General features: G+C 46.3%; 1 protein-coding gene across 2 annotated transcripts in view; it reads right to left on the reverse strand.

Moving 5' to 3' along the window:
- Nucleotides 1-1009: 1009 nt before the first annotated feature.
- Nucleotides 1010-26556, reverse strand: part of LOC147437439 (proteasome assembly chaperone) — a 59272-nt gene continuing 33725 nt past the window's right edge. Inside the window, exons 3-5 of one of the 2 annotated variants that reach the window (XM_086486987.1) lie at nucleotides 1679-1751; nucleotides 1512-1576; nucleotides 1010-1432 (exon numbers count right to left, since the gene is read on the reverse strand). In XM_086486987.1, coding sequence (XP_086343113.1) covers nucleotides 1364-1432; nucleotides 1512-1576; nucleotides 1679-1751 — 207 coding nt within the window. In that variant the 3' untranslated portion in view covers nucleotides 1010-1363. Of the gene's footprint in view, nucleotides 1433-1511; nucleotides 1577-1678; nucleotides 1755-26556 lie in introns of both variants that reach the window. The other variant, XM_086486986.1, reaches the window with a different exon arrangement.

The raw sequence follows: 26556 nt of genomic DNA on the forward strand, positions 1-26556 counted from the left end.
CTCGTCACAAATTACCTGGCATGACCCCATAGACACCGAGAGTTTAATTGGTTGATCCTTGAAGTGCCGAAGGGCAATCCCAACGCAAACCGTAGACATTGATAGTTCCTCTAACGAGGAGGCCCGCCCTTTGCCAACCTCTCCAAGAAGGTTATCCCTTACGGGAATCGAGCCCGTTTCTTCGACATGAAAAGATGATGTCCTAACCACTAGACGAAAGGGACTTGGCAGGAATGAAATTGCTTGACTATCAACATTGGATTTCAAGGTGCACATTTGTCATCCCTGTATGAGGAGGTGATTTCCTAAGCAATGGATGAAATGTCGATTGTGGGGTCAACTTCAAGACTTGTGCAACCAAGGCCTTGACAATTGTAAATGTGGGCATTGGCTAATGTATCTATTTGTTCAAAATTCAGGTCTTTGTCTTGCTTTCATCAGGATAAGCCCTCCTGAGGTTGAAGAACTTGGTGATTTCTTGGCAAACCTATCTCTTGTTCTCGATCTTGGCTTCTTGTTAGGTTAAGCCTCGTGGTATAGTGATGAAGTACAACTTCGAATTGTTGCTTTTTGTCACTCGTCCACATTGAGTGTAATGCTTGAAACGATTGTAGTACCAACATTCCAAGAAACACTTTGCCCTTCATAGGGCTTTGGGTACTCCAAATGGAAGTCATCCTACCAAATCACCTCGACGCTTCAACGCTTATGAAAACATAAGCTCATGTACCTCAAAGAGTTGACTCATGTACACGGGGTGTTTGGGTGGTGGGGGGAGGGCGCGGGGGTTAATAACAACTTCCTAAGGCCTCAGAACAACACACTGTGATTGTAACTGACCAGAGCTTAGGTATCCTGCTGGAGTGTAGCTGGTCGTTCCAAAGCTTTCATTGGACCTCACATGCTCGTGGCAAAGCACACCCAATGCCAAAGGAAAGAGGAAATGTATCTGCCTCTCTTGGAGCACATAGCCAACCATCCACCACCATCTTCAAGTCTACATGGTGTATAAATGATAAGAGCAGGCACCAACGGATGCCACAGCTGCTTGCTTGTTTGTTATAGAGAAAAAGACAGGATGCCAAATCCACAGAAAAGTAGGAGCCATCAGATGACATTCACCAGAAACAAAGCTCCCTAACATGGGAGGGTGAAAGGAGGAAATTCTTCATCTGCTACTTGATTTTACGTCTATGACTCCACCACGGTCATTTCAAATGTTAAGCCCATACACTGTAGTAGTCTCTACCTACCTCCACATTACTTGGAAAAGCTCAACTCACAGCTTAAAGGGACACTTAATTTTTACCTTTCTGACATGCTAGCTCTGATGGTAAAGGCAACTAACTAAAATATAGTATGTCTATGAAGTGGCCCTGTTTACAAATCCCAAAGTCTTTAGCTCCTGCAAAAGCTGTATTTCTGCCTGTGCCTGAAACAAGCCCGTAAACCAGCAAGTAAAGGAGAGACCACCCAAATTTAAGAAACAAAAGCTTTCAGATATTAATTACCTCCAGGTTTGGCGAGTTCTTTGGAAGATTACACGCCAACACTATACTCCAGCCTGTTTTTAGAGCTGTCAGTAAGGAAAACAAAGTTCATTGTTACAATCTTCACTTTTTTTATTAAAAAAATTAAAAACCATGACAGCAGAGGTTAAATGCATTCACAAAATTACCCAATCTACGGGCTATGCTCGCTCCAACATTGTCTGCAGTCCCACCAATCAAAGTTGCTAAACTGGGAGTCCTCTCCTAGCCAATTAAAAACAAGTGTTAGTCACAGGACTGGCCGCATGACGTGGATGTCTAATACATGTAGGTCACTCAACCAATAAAGTGTGGTATGTACCAGGAGAAAGGCTGGAACAATGCCAAACAAAACCGTTGTAAGACACCACTGAAATCATTTGGAAGTGACACTTCGAGATTGTGTACGGCATGAAGGAAGCTACCCTCAGTATGGCTGACGTGTAACAGCCAGCAACTTGCTAGGCATCCACGCATTAGAAGACCCCGCTCTGTAAAGGCTACTTTAATTTCTCCTCTCTTGGGCATAAGTTTGCTATTGAGCTGAAGCCTATTAAAATGAGAAGGGTACATTATGCATTATTGAGCATCCCCCTCAAGGCTCAAAGTTTAGGCACACCAACCAAAAAATAAAATATACAAAGGTGTCGTTTAATAAAGAGGTTTGATTTCAAATATGGCTAGATATATCAAATCAAAACCAAAAGTATTTCTTGGCTAGAGACCTAATATACAACCTTGTCAGATACAAGAGGTGGGAAATTTTCCTCTTCTTGCCGACATAGCAAAAAACATCTCATGTCTATCAAAAGGTCTCTTCTCACAGGCCACTCCATCTCGCTCTCCAAGTTGCAGAACTGTTAAAAGCCATTTTCGGGAATTCCCATTTCGAAGTACGTCATCCAGCTGGATACTGTCAAACCATCGGTATCCCTGAAATCCAAAGGAAAATCAGTGACTTTATTCCATCTGGGTAACCTATGACAAAGGAGCGGAGTGACTCCCCTCTTGTGAAATCCCGTCTGCATCAGATTCAACCTTGCTAATCCACGGGATCTCTCGGAATAGTCGAAGCTAGACCGAAAATCTCAAGGTAAAGTTCCAATATTTGACGAGTATTTGCTAGGTCCTCCTCCATCCACTTCGCATCCAATGCCGGATAGATCTTGACTAAGAACCGCCAGAACGAGAATCTCCTCGCTCTCTTCCACTTCAGGTTGCTCTTCAAGCTCCCTGTCAATTGGCACCTCACCCTTGAAAGGTTTCAATAGGCTCACATGAAAAGCATTGTGAATCTTCTAAGTATCTAGCAACTTTAGTCTAAAGGATACATCATTTATCTTCTCTTGAATCTGGAAAGGGCCATAGTACCGCATTCTTAGCTTTGGAAAAAGCCGCTCCTTTCCCTTTCATTTCCTTAGCCGTGCCTTCTCAAACCGTAAGAGCACCGAATCATCTTTCTTCAACTACAAGTCGCGTCGATTCTTGTCGGCTGCCTTCTTATGCCGTGCTTGAGACTTCTCAAGAGCCTTGCCAACCTTGGCAAAAGCAGTGTTCAAATCTCTCGTATACTGATCCGCTTCAATAAATCTTATCCTGGGCCTGACGAATTCTCTGATCTACTAGCTGATTCCCTTTTTCTTTCTTTCCTGTGCCCTAGGACGTGTAAGTAGCTTCCCCCGTCCATTCGCACGTCAGTTTCAATCATCGGAACTCTATGATGCACTATCATCTGATCCCCTTTTTCTGGAATTCTCTGATGAACTTGCATCTGGTTCTTTTAGTTCGTTGGAACCTTCGGATGTGCGGCCATCTGATTTTTTTAGAATCCTGTGATGAGCTATCATCCAGTTCCCCAAATTCATTCTCTTCACTGATAGACTCTTGCCTTGTTGAGGTGGATACTATCATGTCCGTAGGATAAGTCAATGAGCCGGCATGCGTTTCAAATCATTGCTTAGCATGCCCCATAAGGCTCTGAATGTAGTCAGACTTCTGGTTCAGACAATAGTCTCAAATCTCTTTTGGCAAACCACAACAAAACCGCTCAATATGGTCTCTCTGGCAACTAAGTATCCCAAAACCTCTGGCAGTACTCATCCAATGTATCTTTCTTAGTCATTCTCAATCACCTCAAATGGCGCTTAAGACTTCAACAAATCCAAAACCACTGAATTGGCTATCTCGAATTTCCCATTTGTCTGCGGGTGGAACGAGGATGAGAACTGCAACCGCGTGCCAATGTTCTCCCAGATGCCCTCCAAAACAAGCCAATAAACCGGGGATCTATGTCCGAAGAAATGGACTTCAAGCATGCCTTGTAATCGGAAATTCTGTTTCGCCAAATGATCGGGCTTTATTGTCTTCTTTACCGGAATAAAGTGGGCCTGTTTACTAAATTTGATGACTGTCTAGATGCCATCATGCCCACTTGAGAAGATCAAAAAATAAAATCCATGGCAATGCTTTCCCAGGGATGGGAGGGTATGGGTAAAGGCTATAGAAGTCCTAGGGCCTTATGCCTGTCAAACTTGACCATTTGGCATACTAAAGAACTGCGAACACACTCCTCCACATCCTTTTTGAGCCTTGGTCAGCAAAAGCAACGCTCAACACCCTTCAAGGTGGCATCTATGCCGCGGTGGCCGGAAAAAGGTGGACAATGGCACTCCGTCAAAAACCTTTTCCCTCAAAGGCTGTGCAACACACAATATCGTTTTCCGCATCAAATAGCCGTCCCGTATGAAATAGCCTACAACCATCTCTCCACTTTGTAGCCGGTGAAAGATATCTGCAAAATCAGGATTTGTGGCGTACTGATCTACCATATCCTCGAAGCTTCAATGATGTATTGCGGAAATAGCTAGAACCCAAGGCTTTCTAGACAATGCATCTGCCACTAAATTCTTTTGTCCCTGAACATGAATTATTTGGAAGTGGAACTGTGACAAGATGTTTGCCCACCTCATCTACTTTTCTGAAAGTTGCTTCTGCGACAAGAAGTAGCGTAAACTCTGACGGTCTGTGAAGACCGTAAAGTCAACTCCGAGTAGATAGTGTTGCCACTGCGTGAGAGCATGGATAACTACCAAAAGCTCTTTCTCATAAATCTGTGCAACCCGTTCAGGACGTGAAAACATCCTGCTCTCTTAAGCTATGGCATGGCCTTCTTGCATCAAACTGCGACCACAAGCATCACATAAAACTTCGAATGGCTTTTGCAAGTCTGGCAAGGCCTACAACCATCTCTCCACTATGTATCCGGTGAAAGATTTCTGCAAAATCAGGATTTGTGGCGTACTAACCTACCATATCCTCGAAGCTTCAATGATGACTTGCAAAAATAGCCAGAACCAAGGGCTTTCTAGACAATGCATCTGCCACTAAATTCTTTTGTCCCTGAACATGAACTATCTGGAAGTGGAACTGTGACAAGATGTTTGCCCACCTCATTTGCTTTTCTGAAAGTTGCTTCTGCAATAAGAAGTAGCGTAAACTCTGATGGTCTGTGAAGACAGTAAAGTCAGATCCGAGTAGATAGTGTCGCCACTGCGTAAGAGCATGGATAACTACCAAAAGCTCTCTCATAAATCTGTGCAACCCGTTCAGGACGTGAAAACATCTTGCTCTCGTAAGCTATGGCATGGCCTTCTTGCATCAAAACTGCTCCCAGATTGCGACCACAAGCATCATAGTAAACTTCGAAATGCTTTTGCAAGTCCGGCAAGGCCAACACTGGTCCCGTAGTAACTTTTCCTTAAGAGTTTGAAAGGTTGCAATCTCTGTTGGTCCCCAAGTAAAAGGAACTCCTTTCCAAGTCAACATATGCAAAGGAAAAGCTCTCTCTGCAAATTTCCGAATGAGCTACGGATAATATGAGCACAAGCCCAGAAAGCTTCGAACCTCATGAACATTCTTCAAATCACACCAATCGCGAATAGTCTCAATTTTGGCCAAGTCCATCTTTACTTTTTTTGCTGAGACGATGTGTCCCAAGAAATGTATCTCATGCAAGAAAAACTCGCTCTTTTTCGCATTTATAACCAACTTATGCTTCCACAGTGCCTGCAAAACCTGCAACAGGTGGTGTCTATATTCTGCTTCATTCTTGGAGAAGACGATAATGTTGTCAAAGGAAGTGCCCACAAATGATTGGTACTCTCTGAAAATCCTATCCATCATGCGGTTGAATGTAGCCGGAGCATTCGTAAGGCCAAAAGGCATCACCAATATTCATACAAACCAAAAATCATCCTGAAAGTTGTCTTGTAGACGTCTCTAGGAGCAATTCGGATTTGATGATAACCACTCTTCAAATTCAGCACGTAGAATCCTTAAGTCTGTAGAGTATATCATCGATCCTGAATCTATTCTGGTTCAATTATTTCTTCATTGTGGGCTTGGCTAGTTGGTAGTGTACTATCAAGAATCAAATCAATCATATGGTTTTCAGGAGGTGGTAACTCGCTTGGTAAGCCTTCAGAGAACAATCAACCTACACATGTAGAAATTCTTGTCGTTCCTTTTCTAGATCCTTTGTTCATCATTCAATTCTTTCAAGAAAATCGAGTAAACAAAAAGACAGGATTTCGTTAATTTTGAAATGGTCAAAGCCGATACCAGTGGGACAGACTCGCCCTTCGGTGCAATCTCTTTGTCCTTCTCAATCTTCAAGATGGCTTTCCTTGCCCTGTAATCGACCACGGCGTTGTTCTTGGGCAACCAAGGGATTCCTCAGAGGATGTCACGCCCTTCCAAAGGCATGATGTAAAAGTCCTCGTGCCCTAAATACCCCTGACAATGGACACGTAGTTTGCCAATGGCAAGTGTAATGGCAACATCCCGTTCGGTTGCCTCTAGAACAGCCTCACCCGGTGGCCCTGAAACCGGCCTGTAGGGCAGTAGACTTTACCTTTCACCCGATTCTTTACTCTAAAAACTTACTCGAACTTTACGACACAGAGGAAGACTTCACGAATAGACCTATGACTGGAATTAACACTTCAAACAAAGCAAGGCTTGGCAGCTATAGTCGACACCCTGTAGGCCCCAAAGACTGGCGCCCCTTTCGATATTTCTTTATTGTTATAAAACTTGGGAGAAAACCTGCAAGTTCCTACGCGTTGTCCCGCTTTTCACGAGTTGAAAATGGCCTACTCTAACCGGATTTCGGCAACATAACCGCAATAGGAGGCTTCACAGACAAAATCCCCATGCCAAAGGTGACTTTCCCGGCACATACGGGCATTTTCCCAAACCTGGCGTGAACCAGCAGCATGCTGAATTCTCTGTTTTTTGCCCTAAAAATGCACCCGATCACCTGTACAATGATCCCAACGCTTCCCCGAAGGTCTTGGGGGTATTAGGGAGATCAATTAGGGTCAAACCCCTAAACCTGCAAAAATACACAGCAAGCTGTATTTTTCTGTTTTGGGCTCCGTTTCATGTGCCCGTTGCATCTGTAGCAAGCCCTCGAGCTCCCGCACCTGTAGGGCTACTTGCCCTTTGAATCGGACAAGATTTCTTGTGTGAAATCTCTCCAAATTCACCTATACCTATGGGGGATTAGCAACTAGCTAATCCAGACCTGTGCAAGAGGCTCTTGCCTCGACAATCACACATGAACCCACACAAATGTACATACGTATGAAAAGCCCTCGAGCGGGGCATCACGTTTCCGTATTCAAAGGGGGAAAGAGATGCACGAGAGCGGAATCATCGCGCTACATTTCCATTAAAGTTGTGAAACCTGCACCCACTACTCACCCACTCTGTAGTCACTTAATGAAGCAAAAATCAGCTCCTCTCAAAAATGGGCGCCCCCTCTTCATGCTGACTTAGAAAAGCGATCTGGAGCCGCCATGTGTCCACTTTACCTCTTTTGAGTTAATTTCCTAGTACCCACCGACTTATAAGTGTAGCGAGGGGGCCTAAATGACTTTGAACTGAGCCTAGACACCCTTTTACTGCTCGGATTCCAGTGCCGACTGGCCCGACCATCTCGTGGCAACCTGCCCTTCCCAACTGCGGGTGAAACTCTCGGCCGTCGGCCATTTCACACTGGCCACACAATGTCAAGCCATTTGTGACTTCAAAAAGAGGGTCCCAATAAAGATCAAGGGAAAGAAACCAACAACTAAGATTAGTGGTTGCCACAACCTCGTGACACTTGCCATAGCCTTGTAACATACCCCCCTTCAAATCGCAAACGTCCTCGATTGCATGCCAGATATACATGCCATAGATAATTTAGTGTGATTAGCACCCTTTTATCATCACATGTATCCGCAGGAAAGGTCATGAAATATAGATACAAATAACTTAATGAGACTTTCATACTTTTGTCATTTCATCTACCGTAGAAGTGAGCATAATACCTTTAGCATTTATAGAACAATGTCCACTTCTATTGCACTGAATCCATATGTACATTTGATGCGCTAGCTCCATCATTACCTATACTTACACCACTTTGCTGCTTCACAAGTCTAGGGCATACATGTACGGCTAGTGTGCCTCCAGGTTGGCTACCCTTTGCATATGCATATAGGCTGCATTGTCCGGCCGCCCACCTTGTCCGGACCCCCTCATATTTCATTTATTTCTTGTTGGGTCGTGGGGCATTTTTCCAAGCATTGCCCTACCTCCCCTTGGGCGCCTATGTATTGGGGCAGGGGGGTACCCACTTCCATCATCTGGTTATTGTGTATTGGGTCTTCTGCTCATGGTAGTCATAGGGGGCTTATCGCCCCCTCTTCACCATATCAGTGTTTTGGTGGTCTACTGTCTCTCTCTCTCTCCCCTCTCAAACGCTTCCATGCACACGCACTCACATGGTATCAGAGTCTAGCTCTCCTTGGTCTGGGTGCTTCCCGCATGAGGTTCTCCCTCCCAAGAGGAAGATCAGCCTTCTAGCGTTTTTGGATCTGGCTGCCGTTTTTGCTGCTTCAAGATGTGATCAGCATCTCCCCTTGCAAGCGCCCCCCTCCTTGCAACAAAAACGCCCCAGATTGGCACCAGATCTGCCTAGCGTTTTTAGGCCAGATCTGCGTTTTTGGGACAGCTTGCGTTTCTTGGTTTGCAGCTGCGTTTTCAGCAGAGGAACCAACTTGGCATCCCGGGCCTTGCCGGCCGTATCCTCTCCATTTCCACCAGATTTCAGCCATATACCACAACTGTTTTCTTTGTTACCAGCCCACTTGGGCTTGTGCCAGGGATTGACATCCTTCTCATACCCTCTGCACCGCTCCGGACATGCCGGGAGCGTACGAGCACGCTGAAAATCGCTGGACGGCAGCTTTTTCATCACCTTGCAGTTGCGTTTTTGGGTGGACAGCAGCCACATGGCTTGTGTTTTTTCACAGAGGATGAAGTTACCTCCTGCCAGGACACCATCCGGTGGTGGTCCGTGCGGTCTCTCAGTAACTGCTGCAATACACCGTATCTTCGACATCGGCTTGATCATCTACGGGCGTACAATCCTTGGGAGATCCATTCATTCCGGCCATCAGTCGGCGGTTGCGCACTCCAAAGGGGATGGTGACTTGTGGTTTGCTATGGACACACCTATGCACTCATCAGAGGAGTTCACACAAGATATGGCCATGCTCATGGCATATGGGATTTCAACATTCCCAGAGAAGACGTGGTACCACCATCTTGGGTGGGCAGACACTTACCACTTGACCTTGATACGTCAGAGTACTTGCTTACACAAGAGCATCCACATGGACTTAGGGAGAGGATCTTGGATCTCTTCTTGGACAGGTTAATTGCTTGGATCTACAAACTGGAGTGGGATTTCAATACTTTGGACTCTCTTTGAGAGTTTACCCACGAGATGCGGGAGATCACGCATCACGAGACTACATTCGGAGTCACCCAGAGCTTAGCTTGGATGGTAGTGCACTTGCTCTTCTACACTCCTGATTATTTGGATTGCAACCTTCAAAGTTGCTTACACTCACCCTGGTAACCTATTCAGCAAACTTATTCCCCGACCTGGGCAGTAGGCGTCACAGGGACGTGGCAGTTGTTAACTATGTCACAAGGACGTGGCAACTACTAACTTTAGTTGTTGGTTTCTTTCCAATGGGTTTTGTTTTATTTTTGAGACTTCTTTTTGAAGTAGCAAACAGTCGGACATTGTATGGCCAATGTGAACGGTAGTTTCACCCGCAGATGGGTAGTGGTCGGCACTGGAATTCGTATGGTAAGAGGATGTCTAGGCTCAGAGCAAGATCATATAGGTCCCCCCGTCGCACTTAGCAAGTTGGTGGATACTAGGAAGTGAACTCAATAAAGGCCTAAAGTCAAAGTGTGACTACCAACAGAAAGTATCCGACAGTTGGGCCACATTGCATTTTTGGATGCGGTCCCAATGAGGATAGATGGTCAGATGACCACAGAGAGCCCAACGGAATAGTTTCCTAAAATTAAGGGAACTACTATTTTGGGCCATAAAATGTGTTCGCGTCATTACCTCCGGTATGACTAGGGGAACACTTTACAACTCTGCCGCGAAGTCAACTAGGCGACCAGTTGGGAGATTTTTAAGCGGCGAATCCGAAACGGGAAAATGCTTGAAAATGCGAGTGTCAATTTTTCATGCACTTTCCTCCTACAGAAAAAAGGGGGCTGATTTTTAAGCTGGGAAGAGGCCTCATTTGCTCTCTCTCACACAGGTTAGAGCTATGGAGTGCTTCCTTTCCCTCTTATGTACAGTGCAGTGCCGGGAGTGATGCCCTGCACGCTATGCACTGCTTCTCTCTCCCCTATGAGCAGTATCTTATACCCCTCTAGTGGGCTTTTCATTTGACCAATGTACAATTGTGTGGGTTCATGCGCGATTGCCGAGGCAAGAGCCTCTTGCACAGGTACTAGATTAGCTAGTGGCTAATCCCCCGCAGGTACAGGTGAATTCGGAGAGGTTTCACGTGCGAAATCTCGTCCGATTCAAAGGGCAAGTAGCCCTACAGGTGCGGGAGCTCGAGGCCTTGCTACAGATGCAACCAGCACGCGAAACGGAGCCTAAAACAGGGAATTACAGTCTGCTGTGTATTTTTGCAGGTTTAGGGTTTCGGCCCTAAACGGTCCCTAATACCCCCAAGAGGTTTGGGGACGCGAGGGCACTGCTGTAAAGGTGATCTGGCGCATTTTCGGGGCAGAAAACAGAGAATTCAGCGTGCTGCAGATTCTCGCCAGGTTTTGCAAAGTGTCCGTATGCGTCGGGAAAGTCATCTATTGCACGGGGATACTGACTGTGAAGCGTCCTAGTACAGTTATGTTGCCGAAATCGGGCCAGAATAGGTGTTTCTTAGCCTTGATTGTGCGGGGCAGCTCGTAGGAGATCACAGGTTTTATTCCCTCTGTTAAAGAATAAACAAATACCGAAAGGGGCGCCAATTTTGGGGCCTACAGGTTGTCGGTGTCTGCTCGGAGCATTCTAGCTTCCGAGTGCTAAGTGTGTACTTAGGTGTTAATCCCCGTTACAGGTTATCTTGCAAAGTGCTATGTGTGTGTCTAAAGTAAAGAATTTCGGGTGAAAGCCAACGCCTACCACCCTACGGGCCGGTTTCAGTAGGCCACTCCCAGCTCATTCACATTGAGAGCCACACCGAGATGCGGTTTGGTGGCGTTGTTGGCATGGATTCTATTTTGGTTGACATCAGAGGATTGGAGGCAGGAGATACAGGCAAGATGGCGCAGACAAATTGGTCTGGCCTTTCCTCTTCTCAAAGGATCTTCACAGACTTCTCAGTCCGGCTTCCCTACTTCTACAAAATGATTAGGTGCAGACAGCTTGGTCTAACCATACCTCTTCGCAGAGGCCCTTCACAACGCACACTGTTGAGTCTGGCTTTCCCCTCATCTTGGATTACCCTACCTACTAACAGGACACCATCCGGCAGTGGTCCGTGCGATCTCCCAGTGACTGTTGCAGCTTACGGTAGCTTTTGTAGTGCAGACTGTTTAGTCTAGGTTTCCTCGATTCAGAGGACCTTTACGGCCAGATTGCTACATCTCGCCTTCTTGGAGTTTTACACAGCTTAGCCACCTGGCCACACAGGGTTACAGATTCATGCCTTTACAAACTTCCGGTCATTCTCATGACAGTTTTTGGGCTTCCCCTTTTTCTCGAGACGGTTTAAATACAGACACCACAGATCCTATTGGGCAGGACACTTGCAGGTCTATTGGCACTTCTTTCACGACAAGGAGTTGTTTTCACACTCTGTTCGCGACCTTCATGCAGTATCTTCACCCTGTATCGGCGGACTACAACAATTTTGCTATAGTGCTTCTGACGGCATCACACCATGGAGATTTCTTGGCGGTCTGGACACCCCATGTTAGGTGCAGCGGAATGAATGTTATATTTTCTCAAGATTAGTGATCTTTATTGCTCAAGGTTCCTTTTAGTTCTTGGGGAAAGAGAGAGCTTTCCGTCTTATGGAGAGTGCTATGATCACGAACAAAGTGAGTGGATATTGTGCATGCAAGTGAATGAGACTGAGAGAAGGAGAGAGAAGAGATACGACACCCGAGAGGTTGTAAAACCCTCCTCCGAAGGCCCCACTCTCGTCGGCGAGAGTGGTCTACTTTGATTGCACGAAGCTGTACAATGCGTATGCAATGGACTGATGCAATGGGACTATGCCGATGACGACGACGGTGATGACGACGGCGACTTGATGGCTGAAATCTGGGATCTTCTAATCGTTGAATTTCGGGACTGTTTCGGTGGCTGAAACTGACTGTTTTGGTTGCGTTTCTATGGCTGAAAATGGGGGAACATCTGCAACCAACTTGGGGGCTGATCTGCTACTGTGTCATAGGCTGAAAACTGTGTGTATCTGCTGCGGTAAGGGGCACTGATGAGTCCTGCTGCTAGCCAAAAACGCTAGGCTGATCTGATTCTGCAACTCAAAAACACTGATGGGCTGATGTGAAAAAACGCTAGCAATGCTGAGGAATCTGTTGGCGATCATAGGGATCTGCAAACGCTAGGGTGCTGCTATTGATGGGCGATAGCCTGCTGTGAAGGGAAGCGCCAGGGATGGGATAGAGATGCAAAAACGCTAGATGGTCTGAGGGGGTACTACTGAGAAGTTGCTTGTTGAGCAGGAAGCTCCTGCTGCCTCTTCTGCCAGAAAGTGCTAACTTGGGTTTGCTTATATATTAACTTAGCAAAATTGCCCTACCTACTTTTGTTGGAAAGTCACTTAAAAATAATAAGTGAAAATAACTAATAAATAGGAAAATAGGCTAAATGCACTGGAAAACTCCCCTAACTGATGCTAATGGATTCTGATGGGAATTCCGATGATCCTGCTGTGTGCAACCGGAGGATATGCATCTACACTAAGTGACTGGGCATGCACGGTCTACGAATAGACTCACAAAAGTGCCAGATCACTGCTAATCTAAATTGACTGGGCTGACTAAACCCTGCTATGGTGTAGCTTGTTCACGGACACATAGGGTTGGGATGTGTCACGTGACATCCCCTCCTTTTCAAAGTGAGGTACTGGTACCGAACTGTATGGCGTCGAGGGAGATCGCCAATAGCATCTGGAATCCTGGAAGGGACTCTTGGCCGGCCCACTCTGATGTGTGGGTCGTGCGGTACTTGAACTTCATAAAGGTCTGCAACGCTTACTTCTTTGGGCCGCGCCGAAAGCAACACAAAGTCTTCTGTGGCTCCTTTGATACTTCAACTTCGTCTAGAGTCCTGCTTCTTTCGTCTTCAAGAATCTCCATGGCTGAAAATTCCCGAAACCATTTTCAACACAAAAACATGAACATACCCATTCCATGTAAAGTGAAGGGAAAAAATCATGTCTTCCTCAAAGACGGTGCATGCAATGTGGATGAACAAAGAGACAGAGTGCCAAACGGTTCACCACACACACACAAACAATGAGATCGAATCTTTCTCTTTTGATCAATCAACTGTGGCAATTCACAACGGAAATGCCCATGCTTCGTGCTCATACTTTCATGTGCTCGTTCGGACACTGTGTCATGCCAAGGAAGAGACATGGAATGCAACTTCCTTACAAACAGACTTTTCATGAAAATTCCGCATATATACGTGCTCATCCATGAGAGAAGCGTGCTCATCATACCATATGTCATGCCTAGTAAAAGGGATCACATAACGATGCTGACTAAAATACAGGAAACCGTCACGAATGAAACACTCGAACAATGCGTGCGTATCAATCATACGAACACACAATATTTCCTGTGAGGGTTCTTTGGACCAAGGCTCGAGGGCCAAGATCGCTTCTTCAGGATCTATCGAATCTTCTTGTGGGGGATCTGTGGACCTCGACTCGAAAGCCAAGATCGATTCTTTGTGATTGATCGAATCTACAACGAGGTTAGCTTCGCTAGAAAAAGCATCAACAACCACATCATCCTTGTGAACAATCACATCTTCTTCATGCAAATCATCATGCTTGTCATTGTCATCCAAATCATTATGCACATCATTATCCTTCAAATCATCATGCTTCTCATAATCATGCAAATCCTGTGTATCATGCTTTGGAGAAAAAGAGATTGAGAGAATCTCCTTATCCCGAATCCTTTCAACCTTGTCCTGCATATTAGCAATGAGAGATGGAGAAGGAGCAATGTCCTCTTCATGAATGACAATAGGAGAATCACTGCCGGCATTGAGAGTTATAGTGTTAGCCGAAAATTTCATGAGAGCGTCATTATCACGAAACCATCGAATGCCCAAAATCATATCACATCCTGAGAGAGGAGAAACAACAAATCTTCTAGTGAAGGCAGTCTGTTGAATTGCAAACAACACATCAAGGCACTCCTCCGTGATGAGAGCGTCCATACCGGGACGAAAGCCAGAGACCTCGATAAGAGATCTCGGACTAACTTTGAGGCGGGCTCTCTCAACAAGAGAGGGGCTGATCACATCATGTATACTACCTGGGTCAAACAATATGACAAAACGGTGCCCCGACGTACGACCGTAACATTTAATGAGTGAATCATCAATGGGAGGGTCCTGACAAACTTTGGGCACAATCGTGTTATTATTCATTGCATTGACAGATGTAGTGGGTGTTGTGGGTTCTTTAGATTCATTCGATTCAAGCTTAGGACATGTTCGTTTTATGTGACCCTTAATGTGACAATGAAAACAACGACCTTCCTTAGAATAAGTGCTTTGTTCTTCCGAAGTGATGTAACCTCCTACAATTCCTTGTGCTACCTTTTCATCTAGCTTAGGTTTAGCAGTTGTGCTAGCCTTACCCTTAGATTCATTGGAAGAATTCTTTGATGAGATACTGTTGGTAGATTGGTTAGAAGAGTTATCATTCTTACCATTCTTACCGTTCTTACCGTTATGAGGAGTCTGCGCGGTACTTGTGGAAGTCTTGTTCTCCTTAGGCTTTCCCTTATTGTGCTTCATCTCCTGTGCGAGACCAATTGCTACCGCCTTGTTGAGATCGATTGGATCGAGTACCTCGACATCGTACTTGATATACTCGTCCAATCCAAAGAGAAAAGCCTCTTTGTGCTCATCATCCGACATGCGTAGTGGGTACCTAGCTGCAAAACACAATTAAAAAAAGACATAACTGGCATACCATTTTGCTTGAGAGCGCACCAATCGTCTTTCAATCGTGCGAGGTACTGAGGTGGCATAAATCGCGTTCAGCTTGTCTTGGAAATCAGCCCAACTAAAAGAGGGGCGTGAAATCGTCACCTACCTCCAGGTGCGCGGCTAGCTATGCCTCTTGCCATGCGTGGTACCAATTAATGGCATCACTGGCAAGGTACATAGTTGCCGTCAAAACTTTGCTATTGCTTGTCTTCTTAGTTGTCGCAAAATAAGCATTAAATTGATGCAACGAAGAATGAATAACTGTAGCATCCATCTTACCGTCATACTTACTGAAAATCAACTTTTCTGTAACTGGATGGTTGGAATCCACGTCGTGGCTTGCGCCACTTGATGAATTCCCACGATCTTTGGGTGGTTCGGTCTTCGAGGCTAGGACTTGGACAATCAATTCTTGAGTGCGTAGCTCTCGTCGAGCTTCACGCTCGGTCTCCAAAGCCAATCTATGAGCGGCACGATTGGCCTCCAATGCTGCGTTTCGTGTTGCCGCTTCTTCCTTCCTTAGTTCTTTTCTTTATTTTCTTGCGTCGCGCTTGCGTTCTAAAGCAAGGCACTTGTCTTCCTGTCTATCCATCATGGCCATCATCTACTTCATCATTGCCTCCATAGGGTCTGGCGGCATAGATGGCGAAGGGGTAGGGTTGAAGAAATCATCTCCGGGTGGGGACGAGTCTTCGTCACCTCTCTCATGCTCATCACCTGTATGCGAAGTATCCATTCCGCTTCGGGTGACGACCATGCACTATGATCTTGGGTTCTTAAGCTCGCGAGAAACTTGCGTTCTTGAGGTTCTTGAGTCTTGAGGGTCTTGGGTTCTTGAGGTTCTTGAGTCTTGAGGGTCTTGGGTTCTTGGGGTTCTTGAGGTTTTCTTTCACTTGCAAATCGCGTTGGAGAAGGATCTTCTCTTCACCCGAGTTCTACTCCTTTCTGCGGGAGCACCCCTTGGCGGCCTTGCGCTCACACCAAGGTTGCTTTTTCCCACCTCACGTCGATTGGCCGGCCGCTAAGTGCACGGTCCGCTCTCAATGAGTGAAAAGAGACACAAGGGGAGGCTGGACAAGCCCTTCTTTCTTGGGATTCCTGTTACTCTTCAACAAAACACGATTAGGAATCGCCACGCCCAAGTAAACTTGGGTTCGTGTGACCTCAACAAGCAAAAAAAAATAAATCTTGTGGTTCTTTCCTTGAGTAATGCAGAACACTTCCAAAGCTCTGCTACCAATGTTAGGTGCAGCGAAGTGAATGTTGTATTTTCTCAAGATCAGTGATCTTTATTGCTCAAGGTTCCTTTTAGTTCTTAGAGAAAGAGAGAGCTTTCCGTCTTATGGAGAGTGCTATGATCACGAACAAAGTGAGTGGATATTGTGCGTGCAAGTGAATGAGACTGAGAGAAGGAGAGAGAAGAGATACGACACCCGAGAGGTTGTAAAACCCTCCTCCGAAGGCCCCACTCTCGTCGGCGAGAGTGGTCTACTTTGATTGCATGAAGGTGTACAATGTGTATGCAATGGACTGATGCAATGGAACTATGCTGATGACGACGGCGACTTGATGGGCTGAAATCTGGGATCTTCTAATCGCTGAATTTCGGGACTATTTCGGTGGCTGAAAATGACTGTTTTCGCTGCGTTTCTATGGCTGAAAATGGGGGAACATCTGCAACCAACTTGGGGGCTGATCTGCTACTGTGTCATAGGCTGAAAACTGTGTGTATCTGCTACGGTAAGGGGCTGAAACTGAAAACGCTGATGAGTCCTGCTGCTAGCCAAAAATGCTGATGAGCTGATGTGAAAAAACGCTAGCAATGCTGAGGAATCTGCTGGCGATCACAGGGATCTGCAAACGCTAGGGTGCTACTGTTGATGGCGATAGCCTGCTGTGGAAGGAAGCGCCAGGGATGGGATGGAGATGCAAAAACGCTAGATGGTCTGAGGGGGTACCGCTGAGAAGTTGCCTGTTGAGCGGGAAGCTCCTGCTGTCTCTTTTGCCAGAAAGTGCTAACTTGGGTTTGCTTATATATTAACGTAGAAAAATTGCCCTACCTACTTTTGTTGGAAAGTCACTTAAAAATAATAAGTGAAAATAACCAATAAATAGGAAAATAGGCTAAATGCACTGGAAAATTCCCCTAACTGATGCTAATGGATTCTGATGGGAATTCCAATGATATTGTTGTGTGCAACCGGAGGATATGCATCTACAGTAAGTGACTGGGCATGCACGGTCTATGAATAGACTCACAAAAGTGCCAGATCACTGCTAATCTAAACTGACTAGACTGACTGAACCCTACTATGGTGTAGCTTGTCCACGGACACATAGGGTTGGGATGTGTCACGTGACACCCCAGATTGCTGCTACACTCACCGAGTTTGCCGGAGTATCGTCCTTCACTGGACATTGTAGTAGACATCTTCATCATTTGCCTCACATCTTCGGCTTCATGCGGTTTGTTTAGCATCCGATGTTGAGAGGGGGTGTTAAGACTTACACCACTCTGCTGCTTCACAGGTCTAGGGCATACATGTACGGCTAGTGTGCCTCCGGGCTAGCCACCCTTTGCATATGCATATAGGGTACATTGTCCAGCCGCCCACCTTGTCTGGGCACCCTCATATTTCATTTATTTCTTGTTGGGTCGTGGGGCATTTTTCCAGGCATTGCCTACCTCCCCTTGGGTACCTATTTATGTGGCCAGGGGGGTACCCACTTCCATCATCTGGTTATTGTGTATTGGGTCTTCTGCTCATGGTAGTCATCGGGGGTTGATCGCCCCCCCTTCACCATATCAGTGTTTTGGTGTTGTCTACTCTCTCTCTCTCTCTCTCTCTCTCTCTCTCTCTCTCTCTCTCTCTCTCTCTCTCTCTCTCTCTCTCTCTCTCTCTCTCTCTCTCTCTCTCCTCACGCTCCCGCACACGCGCACTCACATTTTCAAAGCGTTGAGTTGGGGCATACGTAGGCTGTAACCCAAAGGCCTCAAGGTAAAGCTGCAATACATTTGGTGACTCTAGCAGTTCACACTCTTTTATCCACTTTGCATCCATCGGTGGAGAGTTCTTGAACTTCATCTCCTCAACTTCTGGCTGATCTTCATCTGGCATATCTTCTGGAACATTGAATCTTCCAAGTATCAGGCAATTTCAGCCTATAAGCAACATCACTGATCTTCTCAAGTACTTGAAAAGGCCCATAGTAACGCATGCTGAGCTTCGGAAATAACCATTCCTTGCTCTTCATCTTCTTTAACCTTGCCTTTTCAAACTGTAAGAGTACCCAATCACCAGATGAAAACAACAATTCACGATGGTGACGATCAATAACCCCTTTCTGCTTTGCCGGAGTCTTCTCCAAGGCAAGCTTGATCTTCTTATACATTTCATCCATCTGGCTCAAAAATTTTGTCCTTTGTATGCAAAATGGGAGGAACCTTCTTGCCACCCTCAACAATCTCAAAAGGTGCCTTGCCTGTTCACGAAGCCCCATTCCCTCGGGCGTAATTCCAAGTCAAGCCACCAATTCAGTTGAAATGAAGTTGGCCTTGATCGGAGCTCCAGGTGAAAGTTATGACCATCTAAAAATTTACCCGGGGCCAATTGTGTGCCCGCCTGGTAGTATTGAAAAGCATGCCATCTGGAAGTTTCGGAGGCTCGCCAAGGTTCCCAGGGGTAGTACACTGCATGTGGAGTTGATGGAAAGTGACAGGTCATCAATCGGAATTCCAAGCAGCAAGTTATACTAGGTCGAAGCTCTGGGCACCGACTCGGGGTGAAGTGCCAGATGCTTTTTGCCAACTTTGGTGGCTTGGGTTTGCAGGCCCGGAAATCTCGAGATCCAGTGAGTTCCATGCGGATTGAAGCCCGCAATGGGGGGTTTTAGGTGTGCTTTACGGCTCGGGGACTGGACCCTCAAGTACTAGATGACAACGCATCGAAAGCGGGTGGAGAGAAAGCTCCACGAGTTCTTGGCTATGGTGTACATGTGTGATGGCCGCGAACGGCGCCGTGTTGGTGGCGGTCTCCACGACGTGCGATGCCTATGGGCAGAACAATGGCCGGTTTTGGGCGACAGCAGGGCACGGACAGGATGGTGACATGGCATGCAGGCTCGAGAGGGCGCGTGGGTCCCTCCCCCAAGTTTTTTTTTTAAACAAAAGAACTCAAAGGGAGCAACGACGGCGCCGGTTGCCCCTTGAAAGTAAAAAAGAGAAGTGCAAACTCTATCTGGTATAACTTGTGCAAAAATATTGGGCAAGGTTAGCAAGGACAAGACGCTCCATAAAATCACTCTCATAGGTAAAAGGATAGAGATAAGCAAGAAAAACAACACAATTGGTGCCCATAGGGATACCAATTGTTTGCTTGAAAAGAGAGTCACCGACAGTTATATACAAATTATCTAAAAGAACATCTAACCAAGATATGATGTCAATGTCATCTACAATCCTAGTGAATCTCTTTCTTCCTTTGTCTACGTCTACATTCTTACTTTTTTACCATGAGAAGTCAAAGTTCAAGGCTGACTTTTCTACAAGCAATGCCTTATACCTATCCTTCTCGAGCTTGTGTGCGAAAACCTTTGAAATAAGAAACTTGATTCTGAATTTAAGGTCCTCCAAATTTAGCTTCGTATATAGCGTTGAAAAGTCAAAAGTTTGGAGACTGAAAATAAACAAAGAAGTACAAAGATCCAAACTTGACAATATGTGACCTCAACTTCGCTACTTGTCTAAACAGGTTTAATAAGATTATCACCTTTATCATGCATAGCGTGACATTTGTAACGAGACGAGCACCACGTGCCAACAGAAAAGAACAAAATGAACAACTTTAGGCACTTCAATAACAACTGAACCGAAAGAGAGAGATGACACGGGGAGTGGCGAAGTTCCACCCTAGAGAGTATTGGCCCCAAACCTTGGCGCCCCTTTCGGTATTTCTTTATATTACTTGAGCTTGGTACAATGCCGGTGTAACAAACTTGGACACTCCAAGTCAAGAATCAACCGCGACAGCACCAAATAACCACTTCAAAACAATTCACAGATCACAATAGATTTGCACTGGCCCGGCGGAGTTCCGTGCCTAGAGATATTGGCCCCAAAGACTGGTGCCCCTTTCGGTATTTCTCTTTATATTAATCAGATCAAAGTACAAGAGTGTGGCTAGGGTTTCACTCTCAGACTCTGCGTCTAGATGCTCTGAGAAGTGAATCCCTCTCCACATATTTAAAAGTACAAGGGATGCCCAAAAGCAGAGCCCCAAAAGCTTTTAAAAATAGAAAGCATCAATTCTCTCTCTCTCTTAGAGAGTATCTTTTTTATTAAAAAAAAAGCAAGTTCTCTCTCTCTCTCATGGCGTGGAGCCCAAAAAGCAACGCCCAAAAGCTTTCAACGCAATTTGCGGCGCAAATTCCAGAAATCCGTACGGCCCTGCCACGTGGCACCCCCGGCAGTTTTTAGGGTTTCTGAATTAGGGTTTCAGCCTGAAATTAGGGTTTGCTGCAAATTAGGGTTTTTGGCAGATTTTAGGGTTTGCAGGAATTTTAGGGTTTCTGCTGTCCGCCACGTCATCACTTTGTGACATACCCCCCTCTTGAAAGCATTGTAATCGACCGCGATTACGCCTGCAAAACCGACAAGCTATAAACCATCTTAGCAGACACTGACTGTTAGTACCTACATACTAGGAAGACACATCTAGCACATGTACCAAATCGACAGTCACATCACACGACATCACAAAACATCACCATACATCACAGGACATCACATGACATTCAACATTCATTCGGATCTTAGACCATGATTTATCGGCAATGTAGCTAGCAATCACATCTAGGTCCATTCGGGACCTCATCGATGTCCGATTGGCTAACCCCTATTGCAACCATGTCTATTCGAGATCAATCAAACCAAAATGCTGCAGTCATTTCGTCTATCACTTCCTGCACTCACAAGAAGTCAAGAACAAATCAGTATCATTATCAGGAATTCCATTTCACAAAGTCATACAGCAGAATACTGTCAGCTCTCAGTATCCCTGAAGCTCAAAGAGACATCAGTGACTCTAGTATCTAAATCAAGGCATCTGTTGACAAAGGAGTGGAGTGACTCCCCTCTTGTGCATCCCACTGCACCAGATCTTCGGCCAAGCTGAATTCTGGGTTCCATTTGGAGTAGACTACGCTAAACCAAAAGCATCGAGGTAAAGTTTCACAATCTGAGGAGTATCTGCTAGGTCCTCCTCCATCGACTTCGCATCAAGTGCAGGATAATTCTTGAACTTAACCAAGAACCGCCTTCGGACTTTACCTTTATTCTTTGTATCCTTATGTGCCAAAATCTGTTCAGGAACAAGGATCTCCTCGTTTTCGTCCACTTCGGGTTGCTCATCAGGCTCCCCATCATCAGGCACATCACCTTTAAAAGGTTTCAAGAGACTCACATGAAATGCATTGTGAATTCTCCAAGTATCTGGCAGTTTCAATCGGAAGAAGACATCATTTATCTTTTCAGTAATCTGGAAAGGGCCGTAGTATCGCATACTAAGCTTTGGAAAAAGCCTCTCTTTTCCCTTTTTCTTTCGTAGGCGTGCCTTCTCAAAACGTAAGAGCACCCAATCATCCTCATTCAATTTCATGTCGCGACGATGGCGATCCGTTGCCTTCTTCTGTCGTTCTTGAGACTTCTGCAAAGTCTCGCGAACCTTGGCAAAAGCCGTATCCAGATCTCGCGTATATTCATCCGCTTCAAAGATCTTATCTTTCGTGCTCAGGAAGGGTGGAACCTTCGCAGCACCTTCAACAATCTCAAATGGCGCCTTCCCCGTCGAAGAGTGTATCGTGTTATTGTAGGCAAATTCCACCAAAGGTAAATATCTTTCCCATTGAGTCTTCTGATATGAGATGACTTCAATAAATCTAGAACCACTGAATTGGCAATCTCGGATTGCCCGTCATTTTGCGGGTGGAACGATGACAAGAACTGCAACCGCGTGCCAATGTTCTCCCAAATTGCCTTCCAAAACAAACTCGTAAATCTGGGGTCTCTGTCGGAGACAATCGTCTCAGGCATGCCATGTAATCTGAAAATCTGGGCCACAAACTGTATCGCTAAGTGATCCGGCTTGACTGTTTTCTTCACTGGAATGAAATGAGCCTGTTTGCTAAATCTGTCAATAACAGTCCAGATACCATCGTGACCACTCTGTGTTCTCGGGAGTGTAGCAGGGCTACAGTGTCACTTCACAGGACAGGCAGACAGTTGGACAGTTAACTACAGTTGGTTTGGTTCACACTGGACGGACCCTTTGGGCTAGGAGTGACACGTGGCAAGGTACCTACGGTGGTCTAGTGGACATCGTGGCCAGGTCACCACCACCACTCAGTTTGGAGATAGACTTAATTGACTAGACATTTATGAGCTGTTGGTGGCTCTTTATGGTTGTACATATGAGTAGTCGTTTTGGGCCAGTTCTATTATCTTGTACGTGGTCGTCTAGAGCGAGTCTTACACAGAGCACTGCTTCACAATCCCAGCACATCTGAGCCTCGACACCCCATTTGTACCTGTGAGTCTTGGGCTGGAGCTGAGTGTGCTGCCACGCCAGAGTCTGTACATGGTCCTTTGAGCTAGTCGAGTCCACATGTTCTGGTCCACTGTTGTGTCTCTGTTGTTATCCATTGTTTCTGTGTTTCATTCTGTTTGAGAGAGTTTCCATTTGTTTGAGTGAGATTGTCACGCACATTGCACTGAGGGGCACCCACATTGTAGAGAGCACGACACATTATCCGCGCTACAGGTGCTCTCATTTTGGCGATCACAGTGGGACCTCAACTGAAGTCTCACTCTGTTGAGTAGCTGGTTTCTTCGCTTCGCCTGTGCAACCTGTTGGTCTGGTCCAGTTTCACCCTTGGCAGCTTAATCTAGCTGGTCTAGTCTCTCGCCTTGTTGGTCTGGTCCTCTCTCGCCCTGCTCCACCCAGTCCTCGTCCTGGTCTAGTCCTTCCTCGTCCTGGTCCAAGCCAGGTGGTCTAGTCACTCGCCCTGGTCTAGTAGAGTCTAGACCAATGTTCAGCCAAGTTAACGTTGTCTTGCCCAAGTGAAGGTTTTCTTGCCCAAAGCTTGGTGGGGTTGGCGGTTACTGCATGACACATACAAGGAGGTCATTGGAGCGTCAAAGTGCACTACTGAGTCCTCTGAAGTACTACCACAAACGGCGTCAACCCTTGGTGCCCAGTAGAAGCATCTTAACCCCATCACCCATACCTACTCATACGACTACCTCCATTCCTTCGACCGGTTCTACATCCTCCAGGTCACCTTCTACGGTAAGGCTCTCCCCCATTTTGTTACAACAAGCTAGTGAACAACAGACTCAGGAGCAAGAGGCCATGGAGGAGCTCACAAGTGTTCTGGCAAAGGTGAACATCAAGTTCCCTACCTTTAAAGGTCTCTCCACAGAAGATGCAGACGACCATGCTCGGAGGTTTGTCTCTCTTTGCAGAGGTCGTGGCCTCAACAGAGAAGACGCATACCTGGTGCTCTTTCCATCCACCTTGGATGGTCTTGCAGATAAATGGTACAGTCAATTTGCTGAAAACCACTTTAGTACTTGGACCATGTTAAGAAAGCAGTTCTGTGAAGCTTTCCGACCAGGAGATTATCAGGAAAAGATTCTAGATGAGTTGGCCAACCTGTTGCTCCAGCCCAAGGAGACATTTGCAGAGCTCATGACCAGAACAAAGTCCCTTGTCGCCAAGCTGCCTCAGCAACCAGGGGAATTCATGGTGAAGAAGTGGGTAGAGAAGGCTCTGCCTAAGACTTCTCAACAAAAGCTCAGAGAAAGTCTCCGTCCTGAAGCCAGTCTGGAGGACTTTGTTGCTACCGCTACTAGAATAGAGGGAGCAAGAAGGCAGTTCACTGACTCTCCTCAGTTATATACTGCCCCTGTACTCATGGACAGTCCATCAAACCCCTTGACTTCTTTACGAAGGGAACTGGAAGCCCTAAAGTTACAACGGGCCCTTCAAGAAGAGAGATCCTTCTCTCTCAGACAAGAGAAGCCTCCACATCAAGAGGCTTATGATCAACTTAAAAGAGAGTTAGAAGAGCTCAGGTCTCAGCAGGAGACTAAGGCTATGGTATGGTGTAGTTCATGCCGCTCTCCAGGACACCCTCCACAAAACTGTCCCCTTCGCTCTTATTGTCACTTCTGCGAAAAATCGGGTCATGAAGATAAGGATTGCTACTATATAAAGGGATTGCACAAAATACAGCAAAGTCTTGGTCATACTCTCCAACAGGGGTTAGCACCAGCATCCAACATGGTTTCCCACTACGGCCATCCCAACTACATGCCACCTTTGCTCAATACCCCTGTTGTCCAAGGTATATCAAGTACTTTCCCGACTCAAAGTTTTTATAATGCTAACGCCACCTCAACCCCTCAGAGCTTCTACACTTCAGCCTCCAACTCCATGCAGCAACCACCTCGTCCCCCGTTTCGTCCTTCCAATCGGCCCATACTCTGCTAAAGATGCGGAGAATATGGACATTATCAGAGCAAGTGTCCTTTACCTGAAGGGTCCCCTCCTTGTCGTCATTGCCCTGATTCGAAGGATCACTACAGTAAGGATTGTCCCACGCAAAGGGCATCCACATCTTCAGGCTCGACTCAGAACCACCAAGATTTCACCTTCCCGAAGATAAATTTGATTACTGTGAACACCGTGCCTCAACCATCACCTGCTACTCATGTGGTTAAGCCACTGCAAGTGGAGGAGCCTGCTGGTGTCCTTACTCGGGCACAAAGAGCAGCTCTTGGTCTCAGTCTGCCCACAGGTCCACCTCGCCATTTCCCACTTCCTCAATCTGGTCTACCTGACCCAAAGGACGAGTCCTTCAAAATTGCTCAGAGAAAACCAACTTCCCTGTTATCTGACATTGATGGAGCCTTCTTGGAAGCAGTGGCTGACTTGGAACAGATTAAGCTCCCAAAGGGAGCCCAGTTCGAAGGCGACAAGCCCACAACAGAAGCCATCTTGAAAAATACTTTTCAGCAGGTGTCACTATACGACATGCTAAGGCTCGATGCAACACTTAGAAGTGACACCCTGTCAGTCATTCAGTCTCTGTACCCGGGGGCTGGGCCTAGTGGCGGGCACCTCCCTGTACAGCCCTCAGAGTCTTATTTGATTTCCTATCCAACTGCTCCCCTCACCGATTATAAAAGTCCTCGTCTCACTGTATCTATTTTTGGGCACCAGCAATCCGGCGTCATCGTTGATGGAGGATCTGGAGTCAATTTGGTGCCCGAATCACTATGATGGCCTTAGGTCTAAAGCCTACCCGACCTGCTCCTTTCACTGTTACATTGGTAGATCAGAGAACAGTCTACCCAGTGGGCATAGTCGACAAGGTGCCTCTGAAGGTACAAGATTTCACGTTTAACTTGGATTTTGTGGTAGTTAATCTTCCCCAGGTAGAGGGAGATTATCCCTTGCTGATTGGTAGGCCATGGTTGCGACATACGAAAGCCCTTCACGACTGGGGAAACGACGCCATGTGGATACATACTCCTGGCTCTCCAACGCAACAAATTCGTCTCGACGGAGGTATGGATCCGGTCGTTCAGCATAGCTCTTTGTCAATAGAGTCCAACCTTGACTTGGAGCAGCCGGTCCCTCCTGATCGGTCCGATGAAGACTTACTGTAGTGATTAGTGTTGGGGTATAAAGCCCAATGTGGTCGCCCAGGTAAGTGGGCGGGCCGCCAGGTATGTACACATATTCTTTTGTAAAAACCTAATAAGAACTCACTATGCTCTACACATTACAGTAGAGCGAGTTCACCATATCGTCGTGCTCTTCTTCTCGCACTCTTTCTCGCGTTGCACTTCCGCTCGTACTCCTTCAACTGGTATCAGAGCTCAGATCGAGGCTCGGGACAGCACTGCAGGAGGCTAGAGTCACCAGCTCAGATTGGAGTGAAATTCGACAGGCGAAGACACGGCCCCAAATCCTGTGGGACAGCCCAAAGGGCTTGGTGTTCTCAGAATTTCATTATGAGGTCATCTCGGCCACCGTTCGGCTTCGACAAAGGTCTGCACAGGCCATTTTCGACTACGTGGTCTCGGCGGGTGCAGATCCGACTCTGCAAATTTGGGGTTTTCGGCCTACGACTGCAGGTGCTGAGGATATCGACACTCCCAGAGTGTTGATTTGTGGCTGTCTACACATCGAAGGACGGCTCACAGTTCTTGGAGGCGTGTCACATACGACACGGGCGCATCTACACACGGACTGTAGGCGACATCCACTAGTTCATCAGGTTGATATTGGTTCAGAGGTCAGTTTACAGGGAAAACTC

The sequence above is a fragment of the Adiantum capillus-veneris genome, chromosome 17 (assembly GCF_014529385.1).
Source record: "Adiantum capillus-veneris isolate H3 chromosome 17, ASM1452938v2, whole genome shotgun sequence".
Taxonomy (NCBI): domain Eukaryota; kingdom Viridiplantae; phylum Streptophyta; class Polypodiopsida; order Polypodiales; family Pteridaceae; genus Adiantum; species Adiantum capillus-veneris.